At 34.0% G+C, this 24,527-nt stretch overlaps 2 protein-coding genes across 3 annotated transcripts; both read right to left on the bottom strand.

Annotated features, from left to right (window-relative positions):
• Positions 1–822: 822 nt before the first annotated feature.
• On the bottom strand, positions 823–5,701 carry LOC147276989 (SNF1-related protein kinase regulatory subunit gamma-1-like). The gene is made up of 7 exons (XM_086255428.1): positions 5,512–5,701; positions 4,962–5,126; positions 4,725–4,822; positions 3,275–3,433; positions 2,987–3,069; positions 2,654–2,845; positions 823–1,219 (listed from the first exon to the last, which is right to left on the bottom strand). The coding sequence occupies exons 1-7, from the start codon at positions 5,699–5,701 to the stop codon at positions 823–825; spliced, it is 1,284 nt and encodes a 427-aa protein (XP_086111554.1).
• Positions 5,702–6,451: 750 nt separating this feature from the next.
• On the bottom strand, positions 6,452–12,178 carry LOC147276988 (glucose-1-phosphate adenylyltransferase large subunit 1-like). Of its 2 annotated transcripts, XM_086253151.1 has the most exons (15): positions 12,018–12,178; positions 11,360–11,607; positions 10,979–11,101; positions 10,651–10,821; positions 10,158–10,250; positions 9,942–10,025; positions 9,762–9,817; positions 9,141–9,234; positions 8,445–8,630; positions 8,079–8,159; positions 7,570–7,656; positions 7,387–7,491; positions 7,175–7,281; positions 7,017–7,077; positions 6,452–6,900 (listed from the first exon to the last, which is right to left on the bottom strand). In XM_086253151.1, exons 2-15 carry the CDS (start codon positions 11,591–11,593, stop codon positions 6,799–6,801), a joined length of 1,584 nt encoding a protein of 527 aa, XP_086109277.1. In that variant the 5' UTR covers positions 11,594–11,607; positions 12,018–12,178; the 3' UTR covers positions 6,452–6,798. The 2 variants fall into 2 exon arrangements, with proteins under 2 accessions (XP_086109277.1, XP_086109278.1); XM_086253152.1 differs by lacking the exon at positions 12,018–12,178 and having other exon boundaries at positions 11,360–11,988.
• Positions 12,179–24,527: the final 12,349 nt, after the last annotated feature.

Raw genomic sequence — 24,527 nt, 5'->3', positions numbered from 1 at the left:
CCATTTGATATAGTAGATGACATTCAGTCTCTCTTTGTCAGAGGAGATTTTGAGTTCAAATCTCATAAACAATAGTCGATTAATAAAGAAAATTAAAAAGAGAAAAAAAATATTATTACAGATCAATTATGCATAGGGAAATTTTAGGGAGTCTATAATTTGATTCATAAAGGCTTTGGGCCTTCATGTCATGGGATTCGGGTGCTCATCCAATGGTATCAGAGCAGGTTATTCACGTGATGTGTCTAACGGCCACTCGTGCTTTCACGTCACCTAATATAAATTGTCCACGTGTTAGGCTTAAATGACACCACACGTACGAGGGCGTGTTGAGAGAAATCTCACATTGAAGATGTGAGGGCCTTACTAGTAGCTTATAAAATAACAAAATTTAGAGTGAATGTGATTTTAAATGATTGTATATTTAGAGTAATTGTCCTCAAATTATCAAATTATTAGGACCAAAAATATAAAGTTAAATTACAAGGACGAAAAATATAATGTGACCAAAAAGCACAAGGAGAAGGCGCAGAACCACAGGATATGGCTTCAGATATATATATGTTTGGTAATCTCCATGTCAGGGCATCATGTGGTCCTGCAACCATCACGGTTGCAAAGTAATACCCAATGGTACAGTTCTCATCAGCTGATGGAAACAATGGTCCAAAATGAAAGAAATAAATTATTTCTTTCATTTCAAATAATGCACCATGTGCCCTCTGATTGAAAGCAGCATAACTTCTATCTATCGATCATGGACCCTTGAATTAATAACAGAGAGAATACCTTCAATGATGGAATAATATTCTATGCATGCACTCAATTATCAGAGACCATGGTTCCATTATGGATATGGCACCCAGTCTGCTCCAGTGCAGCTTCGAAGAACCCACCGCCGTGGAAGCTCGAGTCCATGCATGGTGGAGCAAAGTGGATGATCATGTCTCTCAATGTGAGCACCCCTGTGGGCTGCTGTGACTCATCATCCACCAAAAAGCTGAAGCTGCTTTTTGTGTCTGCCATGTTTCTCATGGCCTGCTTCAGTGTGTGGGATTTCTTATTGGTGACTGGTGAGTCCATTGGCGGCGAGCTGCTGTTTTTGAGGCCGAGAAAGCCTGCTGAGAGAAGAGCAGCAAGGTCTGGTTCAATGGTTGGATCAGAGCCTGTGGTTTTATGATCAGTCCCCATGTGGATGAACTTCTCCACAGGTAGACTACTGCAATATTGTTTCATCAAAGTAATATTGCATAGAACTAGAATGATCAGAAACTTAAAATAAATTACTCAAATTGATGATTCAGATCATTATTGGATCGGTTATAATGCTAGAAAAACTAAGAACTTGTTTGGAAATCAACATAATAGTTTTCTTGTATTCTTATAATTAAAGAGAATGACGGAGAAAAATAGGAGGATATCAGTTGGTTAATTAAATAAGAATTAATTACTCTGCCCTACACTTTATTTATTGTTTGTAACATGCAATACACTTATTTATAATATTTAATAATTAGGTTATTTTATTGTAACATCTAGTTCAGTTGGCTTTGCTCCACTCTCTACACCCTCCAAAGCCAAATAACATGACAAGTTTCTCACTATAACAACGCCCAAAGCCTTCCATATCAGTAGCGGGTTCTTGATTTTTTTGTTTTTTTTTTGTTTAGTTCAGTTTCACCTATAGTTTCTAAAACTGCAGTTTCAATGGTGTAGAACACTTGATATGGGTACGTTATTGATTTTTTTGTTTAACTAAGTTTCTGAAACTAGTTGCAGTTTCACGTTTCTAAAACTATAGTTTTAGTGGTGTAGAACACTTGATATGAGTTCTTGATTTTTTTTGTTTAGCTCAGTTTCTGAAACTGCAACTCAGTTTTGACCTGCAGAAACTGCAGTTTTAATAGTGTGGAATACTTAATATGGGTATTTTCTGAAATTCTAGTTCCAGTTACGTTAAGTGGCTTAAAAGAATGTTAGAAAAAAAAAAAAAAAAAGACTTCAAATAAATGCTTTTTGGTTTAGGATTTAAACCTTTTAGCTGAAACTGTAGAGATTAACAAAAAAAAAAAAAACTAAAATTATAAGATATGAACCAATTCAATTAATTGGAGGGACCACTGGTACCCAGTTTTTTTGATGAAGATTTAGACACCCGATTAATTTAGATTTTTCTCTCCAGATTGGAGGTCATTGCCGGCCTCTACAACATAGCAGAGAAATTGATAGAGGAGAGAAGAGAGATAAAGGGGGAGAGAGGGGCGAAGAAAGGAGGAAGAAGAGAAGGGGAGAGAGAAATAGTTTGATACAAACTGAGAACAAGAACACCCAAATATATAAAAGGTAGCCCACAAAAAAATTATGAGGCTTTGAGTGTATTTGAATAATAAAAGAATTTGTCGGTACTTAATAATTAATAGGCTCTAGTATATGTATATACATAGCTAGGTGAAGGAGACAGCGAAAAGAAATAGTCATTTTTTAAACAAAGAATTACAACCTAAAAATAATTTAACAAAAAGAACAAAACATTAATTAAACCTCCCTCCCTCCTCTTTTTCCATTCTCTCTGTAATTAGAAACAAAATACAAAAACTATAGATGTTGCAAAACTAGCTTAAAAGATTGAGAAGGAAACATGGATTTCACTTACTTTATATTCTGAAAGAGATTGTCATTCTCCAGAAGAAGGTAGATATCACTGTTCCTTATGCTACCAATGAGCCTCTTATTTTTTCTATCTGTGACAGCAACAGCACCACTTCGGTTTTTCCACAGAACATGAAATGCTTCTGCTATGCTTTGGTCTCCATACACATGTACAACATGCTCTTCAGTACTAAACCTCGATGAAAACATGGGCGAAGATGCAATTCCAACCAAAATGAGAATTAAATAACTGTTTCCACTGCAAAGTACTGTTTATAGCTAGATTCATCAAAGAGAAAAAGAAGAAAAGAAAAGAACAATTTATGGCGTGACATACCGGAAGTCTGATAACCGTTTGTCAGCAATGCTATCAAACCAGTCCAAACCATTTGATTGAAGCAGCAAATGGATTACTCCATGCTATCCAAGCATAAATATAATCAACAATTTTCCTTATCGATGTTTTTTAACAATTTCACTTCAAACAAAAACCGTCCAAGATCATGTATCTAATAATTACAAGATCATGTTACTTATACAGATTTTCATTTTGGTCTGCTGCTTAATACCATATTGGATTGTTAATACCATTTATGAAGTGGACTTTAGAGGTAGATATATATACCTGCGAAATAAAACCAATGACTTGAGAATTGGTTCGCTTTATGACAGGCACAACTTGCAGCTGATGCTTTGAAAGCAGCAGCAGAACATGGAAGAGTGTGTCATCTACACTTACAGGGAAATATGGATCCCATAGAAACGACTTAGCTAGCTCGCCAATCTAACAGAATTAAAACAAAAGTGGATTTCGAAAGCAGAATTCATAACAAAAAAGAAACCAAACAATCTGCATCAAATTAGAGTTCTAAAGCAGAACATAAGTAATAATTATAACAAGGTTGGTATGCTAATAATACAGCCAAGGACATTGCAGCACAAATTTTCCTGCATGTCGTCTAGAAAGACTCAGAATAATTATCATGTGTCTCCGTGCATGCGCACTCATCTGCGTGTGTAATGCTTATATTGGTGGAATTTCATTTGAGCTCGTGTTGTCAAATTACTACAAGACCCAGTCACCATGTAGGCTTATTAGGTATATCGTTTACATCATCCATTTATTGAAGTTTAGGACAAACTGGGAAGAAAACAGAAATAACAAAGAGGACAAAAGAAAAGAGAAACTCGTCATTTGTAATCCAAGAGCAGGAGGGTTGAATTAGGAATGAGAAGGAGGTTCACATAAAGCACACATATCTAAATTATTCATAATGCAGGCTCTTCTTTGGGTTTCTTGTTATAGTTTTTTGTATAATGAGCTAAGGAATTTCTGGTCTTTTTCTTCGACAACAGCTTGCATCCGGGAAATTAATGAAGAGCCAAAGTAGTTGGCAATACCAATTATTCAGTATTCAATTTGAAACGGATGAGATTACCTTTGGTTTGAGTCCTAGATAGAGGAGCTTGATGAAAATTCAGAGTTGTTCATTTTGTATCTAATCTTACAGAAAAGACTGAAGAGACAATGTTGTTAATTAGATGACTACCTGCAAACTCTGAGATCTAGTCTGTTGCTGAACCTTAAAGAATAAATAAACCAATGCCTCTTTTGTAATGGAAATATTATGTCTACAATTTATTGGAGTGCTAGATTTATTTTCGGATTATTTGTAAGTATGCTATGCTTAAAGTGATAGATGATAGACTACAGAAGACTTAGGAATCTTATGATAGGCCTTTTGTACTGGATTAGTGCCAATGATTAGTTTTGCTAACTGTACCTTACTGTTACTGTTAGTTAGTCTAACAGTGTTTTCCCAATGTAAATATCTAACTCTATCAGTTGTAATTGGTTTCAGTTAAGGGAATACAACTCATTTTCATTACACTATTTTCTCTCTCTCCTTTCATAAAGGACTAAGACCGCCGCATCAGTTGGGATTTAAAATTTTGGGATATCAGCATTACTCGTTTCGTACTATGTTGTGCGGCCTTTTGTTTGTATTGAATTCTTGGGTGTCTCTACTTGCCTTATAAAATAAAAGAAATAAAGAGAAAAAAAAAAAAAAAACCTTGGTTTGGCCAATGTGAGGATACTGTTCAAGCATGTCAAAGACACCATAGTTCCCAAACTCTTTATCATTCCCAATGTCTGTGCTGCGGTTTTCCACTTTTTCCCATTCCTCGAAATGAAATTTTTGTGAGAAAGTGGACATATAATTGGGTACATACTACATAAGAGAACTAACTACAAATGCTCATTTGGGGTTGTGTTTTCAGATGTCAAAATCTGCAGAAAAAAGTAAAACATACCTCAAGACACCAGAGAACAATGCTTGCAAATTCAATGAAACCAATATACCGATCCGAAAAGCTTCCTGTTGCAGTGTCCGCAATGGGTGCACCACTCACATTCTTCTCGTACAACAAATGAATGGCATCTCTTACACTATCCCCACTTTTCAATTCCAAAACTTTGCACACATTTACAAACAGAAAACATGTTCAAAATGAGAGTTTAAGCAGACCAAATTGAAAAACAACAAGAAAAAGAAATTTAACAAAAATTAGCAAAAATATACCCAAAATACCTTTTTTTTTTTTCTAGAATTTTTCAAGAATAGCAATATGTAGAGTGCATAGGGCCTCACACCAAACCTAAGGCCTATGCAATAACATAGGTACCAAACTAAAAGCCCTGCACAGCCAATCTTTTGCTACTATTGAAAAGTTTCATATAAAATGCTATTCTTTTCAATAGGGTTTGATTTTTGCTAGTTTTGTTAAAGCTGAAAAGAGAAGAATGAAAGTTGGAAGATTATGATGTTATATATAAGGATATATATGGTATACTAGTACCAGGTGAGTTCTTGATGCCAGGGATAGCACTGACAGGGATGTGATCAAGAAAGAGTTGAAGAGCAGAGCCTGAATCAACTTGTTGGTTGTTTTCATGAGTGTTAATGTTGGAAACGAGGTTCTCTTTCTTCTTCTCAGCACCAACATCTTCTGAGCTTTTCATTACATTCTCTATTTGCCTCAAATCCATCTTCTGTCTTTTCTTTTCTGTGTTGGATTGGAAGTTAACTACTTAACTGTTGTTGTTGTTGAGGTTCCCTCTGTCTTTGCTGCATATCTGCTGCTTGATCTGTTGTTTAGTTCCTTCACCACATTCACGCGGCGTTGGACAGATGTCAAAAATGCAGCCCTCCACGTGTGAGTTTATAATGCAGAGCACCATGACATGCCTAGGTGGTGACTAAAGACTCGGTTTTATGGTATGATTTTCAGCTTTTATTTTGTTTTTATTCATGAGCTAAGGTTCATGAGCTTCTAAATGGTTTGTTAAATAAGTTTATTTCCCCTCCTTCAGAATAAGCATGTAAGTGAGTGGGATGTTTTTAGAGTGGTGCTACATACACACTCAACTTCTAGAATCTGAAATGATGTCAATATTTCATTTGTTCATATCTGGACAAATTTTTGAACTTTATTGGTTCTTTAGTTTTGAATGAATTAAATGCCAATGAAACAACAATGGTATAACATAGGTTCCTAACAATGCTTAAATACTAACAGTGTTTCACTATAATTCAAACATCTCAGCTAGGAGATAGCTGTTACTTTATGAACTTTCATTTTGCACTATGAAATTTTGTGATGGGGTATTAAAAGGAGGACAGGCTATATAATAGGAGTTCTCTGATTCTTCTTAGCTCTGTTCTCCATTGGTATGGCTGCCGGGTGGCTTCTCTTTGAACCAACATCATCAGAGATGAACTACCGCTAATACCAGAAGTGTAGAAGTCACTACCATTATTCATAATCAATACAGATACAGAAAGTTCATAGGTTCTTATGCATATGGCACCTCTGCAGAAGATGAAAGCAGCCGGAGGGTCATGGCTCTCTTATTTTTGTACATCTCATGACTCTTCAAATCTCATAAGCTTATGAACTCCATTTTTACAAGTACAGAAGGATTTTCTAGTTTAATACAGTAACAAAGGTGGTACTTGCCTATTTTAAAGACAAAATGCCGCAGAAGCTATCCTCTCAGCTGTAAATGCGCACTGCCTTTGCAAGTCTTTTTCCTAATAGCACTTTTCACCGTCCTTGGGAGGTACTTGAGATGTTAAGATCCATTTATATAACCATCCCATCTTCTATTGTTGCCTTCTCCATTATAATTGTGATTCCCTTGCGAATGTAAAATCCCTCTTCTGGCCTATCTGCTTCTTGAATACCCTATAGCGCCAGAGCAGTTAGATTGACCATAAGATTGAATATTTGGTTAACAAGTAAAAGAAAAAGATGAATGTATCCTAGAAAATGGGGACAAGATCATGGGAAGCCATGCTTACAGCTTTGTTCACGATCATTACGTTCTTCCCAATCTTTGCATTCTTATCGATTATACATTTCCTTCAAGGAAGAATCATAAAGATATAATTAGAGAACTTGATGTTTGGATATTTCATCTAAAGCTAAGAACTGTTTCTCAATTTATGAGTCTAATTACCTAATCTTTGTATTCCTTCCGATACCAATTGGAACCTTTGACTCTGCAACCAGAGATGCAATTTCAGATTCTGTTTGGTAAAAGTCTGCACCCATCATTATGGTATCCTGTAATATAGGAGATGACCACTTAAATAAACCAAGTCATCAGAGAAAAAGTAAAAAATATGATCCAGTCTTTAAGTTTTCTTTTTGAAAACCATGATAACTCACCTTGAGCTCAACACCATAATCTAATCGTGAGCGTTCACCCACTATTGAATGCTGGACACTACATTCTCGCAAGAAACATCCATGTGAGATTATTGCATCCATAATCTGCAAAAAACAAATAAAGCATGAGAAGCAAGAAGCCTCGTTGAAGCTGCAAATATGAACCCTAAAGCACTTGCATACCCGGCAGCTGTCAATCTTGGTTGGTGGTAAGAATCGAGGAGAGGTGAAGAAAGGTGTCTTTGGGTCATAAAACTCAAACTTCGGGAACTGCAAGAAAGAGAAGTTAATTTTCCAAGGCATTAATCACATTTCAGGGGAATAAAATGCTGTTGATGTTTGTTTCACACAATTGACAGTAAGGTAATATTTATACACAAGTTGCTGAAAGTGCATGCATTTTATGCCATGTAAGAATATATGCCATTATAGCAAATCCGTATCTCCTCCAGGTCACCATGCTATGATTTGAAATAACAAGGTGCCCCAGAAAACAGAAAGAAAATGGATGTTTGTTTCAATAGAATGCGAAAGTAAAATCCAGAGTAGCTTTATTTTCTTTGGGTGACATGTTCCGTCTGTGTATCAGATTACTACATGTTGAATGAACTCAAAAGATAAGAACTGAAGGGAGATGGAATTCAAAATGTCATTTCTATAAAATGAAACAAACCTATTGCAATGAAACCTACCTCTTCAGTGAGGGCCAAGTTAGCATTATAAAAAGACTTTATAGTTCCAATGTCCTCCCAGTAGTCTCTGAATATATATGCCTGTAAAAGAAAACGACAACATAAAATCACATATTCTTTATTGCTCTAAATTTAAGTGTACAAAAATCTATAGGTATGTAGAAAATATGAAGAATCATTTATTGTTAATGCAAATGGCTCAAATTTATGGTCTTTCAGTTGAGGCTTTACTGTTCTGTTTCCTTTGGTTTTAAAATGGGGGTAGTCAAGCCGTGATGGCTGACAAACCCGCCTCCTACCAAACCAAATAGAGATGGAGAAACTAATTAGTAGATGAAGACACTTAAACTATTATGGTTCTCTTACTTGGACATTGTACTCTTTCACTGCAGCAGGAATGATTTCAGATCCAAAGTCGTTGGATGTTGGATATCTCCATCTAAGAAGATTTAGTAAAATTTCTGTCTTAAATACATAAACTCCCATTGACGCAATATATGGGGATCTCATGGCATCTTGTGGGGACAATCCCAGAAGCGTTGTATCTGCTTGCTGCAGAATATCAACCAAGAAGGGTAAAACTTTATTCTAATATAATTTTTTACAAAAATATAGAATCATGAAAGTCTAAAATCTAAATACACAGGTAAATGTTTGAACATATGGAAAACCAAATAAGATGAATCTGGAAAACATATATAATCATCTTATCATTGGTTCATGATATTATTCTCATCTCTATTATAAGAGTTTACTTCGAAATCAATTTTTTTCTTTTGATGGCCCCAACGTCTGCAATTAACTTACAAAAGAGTGAAATGGAACAAGTACGCAACTATGCTTTATCAGTATAAGATTTCATCTCATTGGAAAGTGTAAAAGAATAGCAAAGAAAAGCATCAGTCTTATACGTTCCTCATAATGCAACTATTATGAGCACTTCAATAACAGGAATCAAAAATTTATTTTAAACAAGGGTGGAAAACAATTTAAGTGCAAAGGACCTCATTGAAAGTAAGAAAAATAATTTGGTTAGCATAAGATCTCCTATTTCTTGCTTACCATTGCTTTTAGATCAGATCCCCTTGGTTTTTCAGAAAACTGGGTGATTTTACCTCTGCTGCCTATCTTCACCAATCCAAAATCAGATGCACGGCTGAAAAATATGCATTCAACTTTAGACAAAATTTAACAGCAATAATTACAAGAAAAGATTGTGAGGTATGTGCATTGACATAAATTTTATCCATTTTAGTTCTCTGACTTATGAAAGTGGAGTGTGTAAAAGGAAAATACTAAAATTATTGATGTTCACATAGTCTTGAAACTGCAATTGTAGAATACGTAATAATAGTTGGTCCACATCCCCAACAACTTAAACTTTTGAAAGCAGTTGTAAACCAACAAAAATTTAACAATCAAAGTGGGAGATCCTGAGTCCATATCCCCGCAACTATAACTACCCAAATTCTTTTGAATTCCACAAATGACTCTCTAGTGATGGAAAGGAGCCTACATGTAAGGGGGAGTATTAGAATATAAAGTAATAGTTGCCTCACATGCTAAAAACTTAAGTTTTTGGGAACAGTGGTAAATCAACAAACTTTACCACAAACAAATTCTATAAACCATGAAGGATAAATTTTTAAAGTCTTATAAAGACAATAAGGAGACGAAACAGACCTTTCATCCACTGCTGCACATGAAACTGTAATATCGGCATTTCTATCAACATGACTCTGTTATATCATAGAAAATGTGTAAGCAAGGCCAAAGTTTGAATCTCCCCATTTGACCTCCTTTTGTACCAAAAAGAAAAATCAACAACAACAGAAAATCATTTATGAAGGGAAATTATAATACCTGCACAAAGTCCATATAATCCATGCGGTAAAGATGATCACCAGACAAAATCACTACATTCTCAATGTTCCTGTTCTTGACATCCTACAAGGAACAATGCAATGTATTGTACCCACAATAAAGTTGTGTAAACCAAAAGAACAGCATACAGGCCTATTATTCCTATCTACCCCCCCCCCCCTGGCAAACTTTAAATCAAAAAGCTTCTTTACCCACCTCAAATACCCATATAAATTGCCTCACAGCATCTGCTGTTCCTTGGAACCAATTCATTCCTGCTTCCCCAGGTGTTTGAGTGGCTGCCAGAACCTGCTCTTGAAGTGTGCTTTGAGTCACCAAATAATCAAGGAACTTGAAACAGAATTATTAAAAAGACACACATTCGGATATATGTACTGTTCTCTTTTCCGCTAAGATCCTTTGAAACGCAAGAATCATTTATTCTGCTTTTCTTATATCATGAGAAATACTTCATTTAACTAGAGAACAGCATTAAAGTATTAAACTTCCCCTATCAGACTAATTTGTCAGCTCTAAACTTGATTTTTGCAGTATCTTAAATAATCATCAGCCTACAACTAAATATTTTTTTTTTATATGTGAATAATTAAATTCTTCTTTCCTTGTATTACTGGAAACTTCAATCACAAAAAACCTAAAGAACTCAAAAAATTATAACAAATATTATCTGCGTTTAAGAACTCATTACCTCTACAAATCCATCCCCGAAGTTGATACCATTTCCAAAATAGGTGCGAGCAATGTGACGATTGAGAGAAGCAGAATTAAACTGGGTCAGTACGAAAATCTTGTTTATGTTGCTGTTGATGCAATTGCTCATTGGAATGTCTATAAGCCGATAGCAACCTCCAACTGGGACCTGCAATCATATTAAATCAATACATAATAAAACTTCAAATGCAATATAAATTCAAAAACTTGGATAAATCATGGTTGTGTATGGTCATTAATAGGAAGGATCATAAAACCAAATTTGGTAAAAATAAATCAGAAAAAATAAACTTATGTCATCTTACTGCGGGTATTGCTGCTCTACTGGTAAGAGGAAAGAGGTGAGTCCCTGCCCCTCCTCCTAATATGATTGAAGCTACATTCTTCGGGTCTACTCTTCGTTTGTGGAACGACGGCACTTGCAGGGTCTGACATCAAACCCAAGATTAAGAATAACAGTATTCATCAAACAAACAAAGAAAATAAAGTTACAAAAGAAATGAACAAACTTTACAATTTTTATTTTTTTTTGGCCATGAAACTTTACAATTTAAAACTGGGTTTTTCATAAAATAAATACACAAACGGCAGTGATCATACAAATTTTAGAACTTGAAGGTGGTGGATACAGAGGAAATGATTGTCATTTCATAAATATGAAATGGATGATTGAAAGGATCACTTACCACAGCCTCCTTGGTGTTATTTGATGTGAGAACAGCAAGAACAGCACCAGGTCTCACCTTCCTGACCCTCTTCTCAGTTTTCAAAGCATTTGCCACCTGATTGACCCAAAGCCTGTTATCAAGGCTCCCTCTGATCCTCTCCCCCCAAAACCCAGTATCCCCATTAAAGAAACCACCTTGAATTGGTTTTCCCAAATGGGTTTTTGGCTTCAAGGTCACACAGCAAGAATCCATTTCCAGCTGCCTCACTGATAGGATTGTAATGGATCAGAAATTATGCACTCAAAAACGCATTGAACCCAAATCCCAGTAAAGTGAGAGCTGTAATCTAATTATCTAAGTAACCAAGTAAAGTATAGATCACACAAATGATATTATTAAGTGCCAGTGAGTCACATATTCAATGTCATACGACTCATACGTGGAATAACAATAATAATATTAAAACCTTAAGCAAGTGAACCCAAAACAAAGTTTAGGAATCAAAGCCAAATCTGGGAAAGTTGGTAAAGGATCTAATGCAAAACTCAGGACACCCAGATAACAGATACTCCTAAAAAGTAGAATCTAAAAGTACCCAGAAGCCCAAAGCACCAAAATTTTGACAGTAAAAAAGCAAAAAAAAAACGAAACGAAATTCAGAGTAGCTGAAACAGACCAAAGGTGGTCTTTGGATTTGAAAGGCCACCGAAATTGTGGGAGTTCCAGAGAATGATCAGGGGAGTTTAGATTGTTTGAGAAAAGGGGAAGTGTGAAGTCAGATTTATAAGGGGAGTGAAATGCGTGAATGATTTTGAAAGATTGTGATTAGCTTTATTGGCTTGTGAGCCCTCACGAGAAAACCTGCAATTCTTATATTTATAGTTACATTATATAAGTATATAGTATTTCTCTCAAACAAAATATATTAACTTTATAGTATATATAATATATAATGTCATTAATTTTTAAATGTCCTATATTTAATAAAAATATGTTATGGGACGGTTCACTGTCACACTGTGCCATGAATCCAAATTTCTAGGCTGCGCATGCATTAGGAAAAAGCCATTATTAATCAAACACTTGTCCATCTCAAGCATTAAACTAATACGAGAAAATCAAACACAAAATGATAAGAAATGTGAGATACTTTTAGTAAATATATTAGCACTCAATGATATTAAATATTTAATAATCATTCGACGGTTCATATTAGAGATATTTCCCGCCACTTGACATGTTACTAGTAACTGATAATGACATGATTGGTTTTCACTTTTCAATGGGCACAACTTAATTGGCAGACACAAAATTACAAAATATATGCACTTGATTATATTGTAACCCTTTCACTTTCATCATTTGGTGGCGCTGACATAACGCTGTAAAATATCCTTCTTATGGTAAAATTTGGAAGAGACAAGATTTGAAGTCTCATCACTAGTTTTGTTAAGTATGGTCATTTGCCGATGTGGTCGACTTTGAATCGCTTACACATGCACAACTCACGATTGCTTCTCTTTTTTCATTATTGGCAATTTTTTTTTTTTTTTTACTAATCTATTCAAGATGATGTAGTTAATATGTGAAATTTTTAATTTTTCTAATGGAATTGTGTAGCAATGGTAGAAGTGGTGGTGCCAAAGACGATGTTGGTGGTAGGGGTAACAAAGATAGCTGTGGCGATAATGTTATGGCAATGATCGATGGTGTGGAGACAATTCAATAGTGATAACAATTGTGGTAGTGAATACTGATAATAACTATGTTCGTAGCGCAAGCTAAGAAAAAAAGTTAAAATAATTTAGAGTTCAAGTTATACAAAAGTTTTGCAGTTTTTTTTATTTGGGAGCTTTTATTAATTGAGAGATCCCTTAAGGTTATTTGAGGGACAAATCGTGGGATCTAATCTATATTAGGTTTGACGATTCTAATGATTTGAACTATCTATTTTATTGTTTCTTAAAAAATCTTATTTAGTCACTCGCAACACTAGACAAATATAAAATTTTAGCAAAAGGCCTTGACATTAGTGTGTTACTAATTAATATTTGAGCAAATTTTACTTTGCATCCCTGAGATTTGCTCAGATTGTCAAGGTGCCCCTTCCGGTTTCAATTTTGGCAATTTAAAACTCAAGGTTAACTCAACATTTGAAATCAAAGACAATGTAGCCTCTTCGTAAGTCTGACTTAACAATTAGACGTTAAATATTGCTTATGTAGCACATGTGGGACTCATATAGTTAATTGTTGATGATTAATTGCTTCAAATAAATTAAATTGTTGACTTTTTAATAGAGGATTTAGTATCTCCAGCCATTAAGTATACAACAAAGCAGCAGTACTACCATCACAACCCAGGAAGCCAACAAGATCAACCACATAATCTTTTGCCTTTTATGTGCTCTTGCAAGATGAACTTTTCCGAAATTGCTATTATGATGGTTGCAGACATTAATTGTAGGTCTCACATGTGTTATATAAGCATTTTACGTACAGTCAGACTTAGGTTTTTAATTGCCAAAATTGAAACCTGAGGGAGTAACTTGACAATCTGGATAAATCATACCTAATACAAAGTGAAATTTACTCTTAATATTAATTTTTTATACATCCATTGAGGACTTTTACTGTTCCAATGAGAAATTACAGCAATACTTTAACCAAGCCACTTTTCTCCAACAATTATCACCACAGTTACACAACATTTGTGATTTGAATCCAAACCCTTTTGGGAGAAGACTCATTTCCTATACTACTGCCCGGCGTCCGTAGGGGATGAAGTGAGCTCATTATGTTTGCTTGCATAAGATCAAGATCTTGAACCATGCTAAGACTACCCTTCACTTCAATCCAATGCCACTTAAGTGGAGATCGACTCATGACAACTCATTATAATTGTATTAAATTTTAATTAGGAATATACAACTCATACTATTTGCATTATTGGATAGTTTAAAATTTTTATTTAAAACAAGAGTAGTACAAGAGACACTAATTATTATCTTAATTAATTTTATAAATCATAATTGATCGATAGTTTTTTATTTATTCATTTTATTTATTTATAAGAAATAAGAAACTAACATATTATCTGTTGGATTTAGGGTTTGGCTGTTAACGAAAAATTGGTGTTAAAATTGTTACCTCTATTAAAATTATTGAAAGCTTATATCAAGTTATATGCAATGTGAGAACAACTACCACATGGGAGAGGAAGAAATTGGACCATTTATTGATCCAAATTTTGACAGGCGTCTATATATCGTGGTTCAATGTTTGGCTCAACCCATTCCAATAATTTCCAAACAAATAGCATGTGAATAATTTTGATCAGTGATCTTACCAAAAACGGAAACAGAAGGGGCCTTTTCATAAAACCCAGATTGCCTATAGTTATCAAAACGTCCAATTTCATGAGCAAAGACTAACCAATTAAGCACCATGGAATATTATTCATCTCAAACATTTGCCCAAGATATATACCTATAATATTCACCAACCAAAATACCAATTAATATTTATCTGGGTAATATATACACAACTAGCTAGCTAAGATATACAATTTTGTTAATCATGTTAATTTTATTAGAAAAGTATCACTAAACTGATAGTTAGTTAATAAATTCATAATTTAACTATGTTTTCATCTCTCTCACCATCTAAAGTAACTATAGCCTAATTGATTGATAATATGATGGCTACACCAACACTGTCTTCAATCTTCCTTACCATGATTGGGGGAAGAGACGCTTTGATATTCTTTGAAGGGTTTTGGAGGAATACCTTGGTTGATAGTGTAAAATGTAAATGCATTGATTCTCTAGTTTTATATTTATAATCACCTTACAATTAACCACAACAATTTCTTTTCTATGGGGACACTATTAGATAAGAATAATCCTCCAAATAGAGCCAGATACATTAATGACCGCTGTACTTTGTAATTTAATCAACTTTATCCTTACATTTTTAGCGGATCTAAAAAATTTTCTTAGACGTGTCTACGTATCGTGTTTTTATATGTTCATGTCTTGTGAAATTATTCTAATCTAAAATTCGAATCCTTAATTTATCATGTGCACATAGATAAACACAACTTTAATATATTGTGTTTATCGGTTTGACCAGTATTCTTTTTTATTTTGGTTAACCATATAACAAAATATCAAAACTTACAAAATAATACTAAGTATAAAATAAATAAAGCATGATATATATAACACCACAAAAATTTATAATCAACACATTACATAACGAAGGTCCAAAATATTTTTAAAAAAAATATGAAAAATAAAAGCCTAAAAGATTTTTATAGACAAAAAAACTATTATCGAAAACATGTCACTATCATGTTAAAACTTGTTTCGCCAACAACTCATTAAATATTGTGTCTTTATAGTGTTAGCCTATAATTACCTGATCCGATAAGGATCAACTTAAGTCTTGAATACTAAATTTTCAATACATGCTCGTATCGTGTTATCATGTCATATATGACTTTTTCATGTCTAACTATTGTTTATAGGAGCAAGATGAGAAAGTTTTTAAATATTTTTCTTTTTAATAGAAAAAACAAAGTCTAAAATATTTGTTATTGCTCCTGCCTCAGTTTTTTCGACGTCATATTTTATCCCAGATCTTGTCTCATTTTTAAGGAAAAGTTGGGCATTTTAATTAGTGAAAGAGATGGTAACTAGATTCACTAACCAATAAATGATCCGTGACTGTTCACCTTAAACTCGATCATCATTAAGTTCATATATTTCTAATTGAGAAAAATGACAATATTATATAATCCAACATTTTATTGATTTCCTAACTTATGGCAGACTGATAAGTCATGATCACTATATCATGTGTTATATATATAAGTGAGAAAACAGATTAAGAAAAGAAGTTGGAGTAAATAGTATTCCTACTAAAGGAAAGTAATTAAGAAAACTCACGAAATGGTAGCCTAATTTTTGACCGGTTGTAAATGTCAACCTCAACTAAAGACTAAAGTCAGATTAATTTTTAATGCCATTGTAATCTGTTACATGATATTATTTACCTGTTTTATAGTACCTATATATTTATTAATATTTAATTAAATAATAAAAATTTATCATTCATCAATATTATAACATATAACTGTGAAATTATTATATTTATGGTTTTGTATTTTGGGATATTTTCCAAAAGATAAAAGTTTTTTGGACCAGTGTACCAAAGTCCAAACAAGTATATCATTCAATCATGCAGGTTGTGGTCACATGTCGGTGTTTTGGACGCATACGTACCCACCTAACAGGCTAACCCCATGGACGGTTCTCATTACATGCAGCAGAAGCCCATGGCGTGCGGGAATTGGGCCACGTGGCCCTGAGGTGTCTAGTTATGTGGGTGGTGGCCCCACCCAAGCTACTGAACTTTGTCAGGTCCAGTCCAGCATATCAAGTTAAAGAGGATCTGTCAACTTTACGAGCACCCATCCCAAAAATTCTGATATGGGATTTTTGATAGACAAGCTATCTAGCAAATAGCAATAACCAACATGTACTCATATTCGATTATCAAAAAGAGAAAATACATGACCGATATTCATTTTTTATAATAACATAGTCATGAAATTTGTTCTAATAATATAGTGTATATAACATTATGTCTATTTCTTTATATAATATTGTGTTTATTTCTTTTATCACGTGCTACATTAATTACATGATGAAAGAGATAGACACAAAAAATATATATCCGTGATAGATAAGTTTTTTCTTCAATGCATATGTGAGTATCTTAATTACTAATAATAAATAGGCTTATTCGTGCCAATGTCCCCTGAAAGTAACTTCGATTTTCAATTTGCCCCCTGAAACTTCATTCCTCCTACTTTGCTCCCCGAACTTTACAATTTCAATATTCCGTCAACTTCGTATATAGGTCCGTCAAAAAAGCTTACATGACGCTTACGTAAAAGAGGCAATTAGGTCTTTTACATTAAAAAGAAAAAATAAATACTTTCTAAAAAAAGGGGAAATAAAAAAATAGAAAAACCTCACCCCACCTACTCAGCCGTCGGTGGTGGGCCAGTAGCTCCTCTTTCCGGCACAGCACCCCACCCCACTTCACCCAGCCACCGACCAGCTTCCCCTCCTCCCTCTCTCTGTCTCTCTGTCTCTGTATCTCTCTTTCCCTCTCCCTTCCCTCTCATTCCCTCTCTCTCTTGCTCTCTTCCCATCTCTCCTTCTCTTTCTCTCTCTTCCCCTCTCTCCCTCTCTTTCTCTGTCGTCTCTGCCCAAATCTAGACCAAGTCGAAACCCAAAGTCGCTGACCTTCGGGTAAGTCGCCGATTACGGAAGTCGTTGGTGGGGTTTGGCGGCTCGGTTTGCCTCAAAACCCAGATCTAAGTGAAAGAGAGAAAAGGGAGAGGGAGAAAGAATGAGAGGAAGATAAAGAAAAGGAGAGGGAAAAAGAGATAAGTCGGGCCGGTGGAAGGGGTTGCCAGCGGTGAGGAAAGGTGGGAAGGGTGGTAGGGTGGATTGGGAGGGAATGGTGGGGTGGGGTGGGTCGGGGTTCAGGTGGGGGAGGGAATGGTGGGGCTGATTTTTTTTTCTTGTTTTCTTTTCTTAATTCAAATATGAATTTATTAAATTTTTTTGATATATTATAGTTTTATAATAATTTTTTGTCCACATGGTGGGTTGTCAGTCCCATATATTAGATACGTAGGTGTTATATTAGTATTTCTAACAGTTGGACTAACGGAGTTGACGAAATATGGTATTTTGTAAAGTTCGGGAGGCAAAGTGGGAGGAATGAAGTTTTAGGGGGCAAATTGAAAATCGAAGTTACTTTCAGGGAGCATTGGCGCGAATAAGCCTAATAAATAAGATCTGGACAGAATTTCATATTTGAAGATGTAATTAACTCGATCTAAAGCATAAACTGTAAGCTTTAAAATGAAAATTGTATACTCTAAAGTAATTAACTAGCTCTAAGTTATAAGCCCTAAAACTCTCTAAATTATACACTAATAGACTCTTATAACCCCCTAATAAAATCTGGGTCTTTTAGATATAACACCATTTTGAATACCTTATTTTAGAGTAGGCACAGTAGGTAAATAAATGTGTGTGGGTTTTTTTTTTTTTTTTTTTCATGTCAAATAATGGCTTAGGCATGAATTTGTGGATATTTACGACATATGCAATTGCTCTAATATTTAAAGATCCATGATTTGAGGCATTTATTACTCCTTATTTTGAATGTTTTAATTGATGAAATTTCATGATTCATGCATCAAATTCAAAAAAAAAAAATGTTACCAATTATGAACATCAACATATAAACATTCAAATACAAAAAATAAAAATAAATAAACACCGAATATACATATAATGAGGAGTGCTCTAAAGCTAACCAGTTAGCAAGTTAATACGAAGCTAACCATGCTTTTGGGCCCACCACATCACTAATCTCATAATCCGAACCATCAATTATTTATGCCATACTTCAAAGATCATCATTGCAAAAAATCAACTAAATCGAAAATCATGTAGTCATCTAATTGAGATCAAATAAATAGACGATCAATATTTTCGATAAAAGCATAGAAATAGTTGTTATCATAATCAAATGACTAAATGACTTCCGATTTGAAGATTTTTTACAGGGATGATCTTTGAAGTATGGCCTAAAAAATATACGGTTCGGATTTTGAAATTACATTGTGCAGTGGGCCCAACATGGTAGTTAGTTTTGTATTAACTTACTAACAAGTTAGTTTTAGAGCATTTTTGTACATATAATATAGATAAAAAAATGAACACAGTAAGCCCTCCACTTTGGGTAATAAAAAAAAGGAGAGAAATATCTAATAAAAATATAACAAATCCAACACAATACAAACATAGCATTAAGATATATAAATACCAATATCAATACCTTTGACTCAGGTATATAAAGCAAAAGAAGAAAAATAAGAAGATACTTATTGTTCAGGTCAAGAAAAATGTATAATTACCAATCTGTTTTTGAGGTACGTATATATAATTATCAACCTCCTTTTGAGGTATATATATCAATGGTTTCATCACCTCTTACTCAGGTAGAAAAATGTGGAAGAAAAACAAGAATCGATTCTTGGAGTGCTTGGTGTTGAAAAAAAAAAAAAGGTCGAAGAAAAAAATGAGAGGAAGAAGAAGAAGATCGGAGATTGATAATGAAGAAGGATAGAAGATGAAGAAAAATCAAATAAGAAGAAAATAAAAAAAGAAAAAGAAGATCGAATAAACCACAAACACAAACAAAGCTTCACGTTACTAATTACGTGTAAGTAAGGATGAATGGAAACTTGAAAAACACTGCAAAAAACGCCGTGTTGAACTTTTAAAATTGTTAACCTAAAAAACAGGTGAGGATGAAGCTTAATGATGTTTGGAAAATGTAAATAATGTTTCTTCTTAATCTTTGAATGTTGGTCGTAATATACTAATTTGGACAATAAAACACCTATTTTGAAATTTGAAAACAAAATTAAAAAAATATACTTAATTTTCAAAGTCAAACATAAATGATAATTAATTACCAAAAAAATAAATAATAAAACATTGAAATAAGACATTAATACACACTAATTTGGAAAACGGATAAAACTTTGAAATTTGGAAACGAAAAAATCAGAGATTGAAAAATCTTAATATTCAACTTCATAAATTAATGGCAAATAATTACAAATTTTTTTCATGATAATACCTTGAAATAATGCATTAATTAACAACATTAAAATTTACCTTTTTTCAACTCAAGAAGGTAAAAGAAAAAAATCACAAAATAAATTTTTGTAGAAAATAGATAATCCTACGTGACAAATTAAAAAATAAGTATATATCTAATTTTTCCAAAAAAATGGGGTGATATCAAATTAGATCTCTCGAAATGGATGTATTTCTAATTAGCTCATAAAATCTTACAAAAATTAAAATTAAACTGTCTATATGGGTGGAAAAAAATTGACAAAAAGAAAGTTATGAAATAGTTTTACAATAGTTTTACTCCCAATTGGAGATTCCTAGTACATGCATGTTGCAAAATTTTATGGGCCCCTAGATGAGAAGTACACTAGAGGACAAAGAGAGAGAAGTCTATTGATAGACAATCTGTGTTTGGCAAATTGATCAACATGGCATGTCCCTAGAAAGCTTACGAAACCTCCAAGCACGTAATGTTGATTAGTGGTCGGATTGATTCCATATTTGAAAGGTGACTGGAGAGTTGGTTGTCATGGCCCAGAAATGAAAATTATCTTCGGTCTCTTTTTGATAACCAGCCATGATTATGATTCAATGTCTGAGAATTGTGCAGAAACCAAACAGAGAAAACGCTGAGAAAATAGAAGAGAAAATTAGAGAGAAAAAGTTTTATTCTACTAAGCAAGACTGTTTATGAAAAATTGTTACATAGGGATTAAGACTGTACGTTAAGCCTTTTATATATATATATATGCATAAGCTAAGCATCATCACCTAAGCTAACTAGCTGGGAGGATAAGCGTACGTGGAAGACAGCTGGTCTTCTAACAACCACAGAACCAACTAGCTGACTAACAGACAAACTAAGCTATGCTAAGTCAGCAATACCCACATGGCAAGTATCTGACTCATACTATACTCTTATCACTTTTGACCGTACACGTGCCTGAAAATGTTAGAATTTGACAATTTGTGCGGTGAGTAGTGACAGTATGTACATGAGTAACACTATTTGTATCAGGACTTATGACTATCATCATAACTTATTATTTAGTTGATCATCTCTTTCATACAAGTGGGACTTATATATGTGTGCGCCTCAGTCTCACCTGTATTAGATTGGAAAAATTATCCCACAATGATAATGTAATACTTTTGCATAATAATTTATAAGGTTTTGAGGTACAATCACTAGTGGATGCATGGTGTGGTCAATGAGACAATGAGGTCAATTAATTTCATGAACACATAAATGCTGGGCTTAAATAAAAATTTTGACCTCTTGAAGCTTGGGTCTTTGTGGCAGGCGCAGGGCAAAAATGCAAGTAAGGTATTTGTGTAAATATTTAAAAAAGAAGCAAAAATGCAAGCAAAGTGTTTGTGTAAATATCTAAAAGAGAAAAGAAGATCAAAGGAAAGAGAAGAAAGAGTGAGTCACGTGAGATGCATCATGAGCTTCTTAATCTCGACCACATAACGGTTGATTTTGAATCCGTCACTCTGCAACCACAACCAATCTCTCACAACAGAATAAAAATATATTGGAAAAGACATCACTACCAGAAAATTGGCCATCAGCCACTGTCCACATCTGTGGGCTTTACCCAATTTTTCCACTGTTATCCGTGTCTAACCCAGCTAGCTACGGAACAGCTACTAAAACTGGGTCAGTGGGTACTACTTGGGTGGGTATAGGCCATTCACTCACATTTTGTGTAAAACGGTGGGATAATACCTTGAAAGTTGTGTACATCAATATCAATAAAATAGATTCATTATTATATTAAACTAATTATTTTTTAAATAATATAATATGGCATGAATGCTGGACTCACTATCTTAATTTGTAAACCGTGAGTTATTATTTTTATATTTAAACAAATACATGGATTTATTCAAAATATTTTAATAATATTGCATTTTTTTAATCACCATCAGTCCAAGAAATCGCTGCCATCGGGCCACTGTCGGACCAGGTTCAACTGCTTGCCCCTTCTTGTTAAAAACCATCACCTCTGGTCCATTAACTGCCCAATTTTCTATGTTTCGCCCTCGACGTTTGCACAGCTCACTTCCATCACCATCTTCGATTTCTTCAGCGCTATCATCTTCGTCCCATTCCCTGGAACGTTGAGTAGCTCCCCATTATGCATATCAGCTAGTGGGTTTAGTGGCAGCAGCATTCCTGTGTCGGCCTCTAGTGAAACAAGATCATCATCCACAAACTCATGCATCTGTACAAGGATATGAACAAGCTAGCAGTCAATAATAGTTCATATAAATTCATAGCTAAATAATAAGTAGCATCTCATATGTGGTAATGAAGTACTTGCCTTTTACTAAGAGCTGAGTTCACAAATTCCTTCTCACACACCACCGTCGCAGCAGAGAAGAAGGGTGAGGTGGACTTTGTATTTGGGTGTTGTATTTGATCTATTGTCAAATTAAAGGGATAAGTTTGTTCTATTTATCAGTCTTCAGGTGTTGTGTAGGGAAGTTCTAGAATCAGCTTTTTTAATTTGTATTGTACTTCTGTGACTCTATTAAAGTATTAACTGGCAATTAGATTGTAAAATAGGCGGCAATTTTTTGGATTAATTGTTGCCGCTCATTACACCCACCGTATATCACACGCAAACAAAAAAACAATCACATAGGAAATATATCTGTGATATTTTAGGCCTAGTTGAAATTAGCTCTGTTACACACTTCTCAACCATCCACTTGCTGTCTGACAGTGATTAGAAATGCGAACTCTAGCACAGAGAATATCATTATTATTGTGAATATATATAAAAAGTTATAAAAAATATATATATATTATAATTGAATAAATTAATTTTTTAATCTATAGACATAGATATACATATCTGTGAGATCTATTCTCACATATTCTCATCGATCAGTGGGTTTTTTGAACTTAATAAAAGGAATAGCATTGACTGAATTGAAATTTGTCACAGAATTTTATCTGTGGCTAAAAATTTGTTCCTATTGGCCAATTTTCTGGTAGTGCATTGTGGTGTCAAAGTTGTTCATCAACATCTTTAATTCATCCAAGATAATAGACTTCCAGCTTAATTTTTAAGAGCATCTCTAAGCTTAACTTTAATTTTAATTCCCAATAAAAAAACTCGAGACCCAGAATATATCAGGCTGTCAGCCCAGAACCCTAAACCTTGATTGAGCCTCAAACTCGAGACCTTGAATCCCGAGACCCAAGCCCATGTTACGTCCTGGACTTAGATATTTTATGGATTTAGTACTTCGATCATCCATCCAGTATATATAGTGAAGGTTAAGACTCTATGCTTACCATGCATGCCAAATTTCAAGTTGTACGTTTTATTATCTCCAACCATTAATTTTTTTTTTTGCATCATATATAATTGGTACTTAATTTTCTTGCGCATATGCATACTAGATAGTAGTAGTACTGAATATATCTTCTCGATCCAATGGTTATATATTGAATCAACTTGAAATTTTAATTCACACTACATGAGTGCATGATTCGAGCATTAAAATCAACGGCTGGGATTGACCAAAAATGTTCTATAAAACGTTGTGTAAAACTCATGGGTTTTAAAAACCAGGGTTTACATTTATTCTCATATCCCTCGATCAGAGTTAACAAAGAATAACACAATAGCAATCTTTCATATTGCACATTCCACTCTTCGCGCTCTCCAACAAAATGCAGTGGTTCATACAAGATGTTGAATCCGAGCATTCCCAGCTCCACGTCATGCTTTTATGAGTGCAAAAGTCCGTCGTAGCATTATTTTCAGGTGTTGGTACCAAGCCTCCTAGGCTCCTACAATATATATGTATATATATTAACATAAAATTATTAGAAGAAAATTAGATTGATAGAAGAAAATGGTTGAAGGAGGGAAGGATTTAAAATAAGATATTTGAATTTGAGTTCTTAGTGTTAGTTGCTTGATTGGACTTTAGAAAATTTAATACCATGTTTGTAAAACCCACACCTATAAATTTGATTATTTAAGAAAGTGGAGGATTTAAAACATTCAAGAGAAAGCGATCAAATGATGTAATTTGCACAAAAAACTCGAACTCAAATTCCTCAATATAAATTTTAGATCATTCCATCCAAATGGATCAAAGATTATTTGAACCATGATCGACGTCGATGGTGCATATATAGGGAAAATAATTAAGAAACTGCTCACCTGACTGTGCAAGGGAATTAAGCAAAGGAAAAGAAAGATCAAAATTGACTTTGAAATTTTAGCCATAGTTGTTTCATTTTATGCATGCTACATATATATATATAGTTACATCCACCCATTGCATAGAACATAACGGTTCTCTCATCACATTTATTCATTAGTTATATACTAGCTAGTCACATGATGTAATAGAAACTGAGTGTAGTTAAGATTTTCTTGTATAGTGGCCAAAAAAAAAAGATTTTCTTGTATA

This window comes from Dryas octopetala, chromosome 8 (genome assembly GCF_963921425.1).
Source record: "Dryas octopetala chromosome 8, drDryOcto1.1, whole genome shotgun sequence".
NCBI lineage: Eukaryota > Viridiplantae > Streptophyta > Magnoliopsida > Rosales > Rosaceae > Dryas > Dryas octopetala.
Note: the sequence above shows the minus strand (reverse complement) of the source record. Positions and strands in the feature narration are given on the sequence as shown.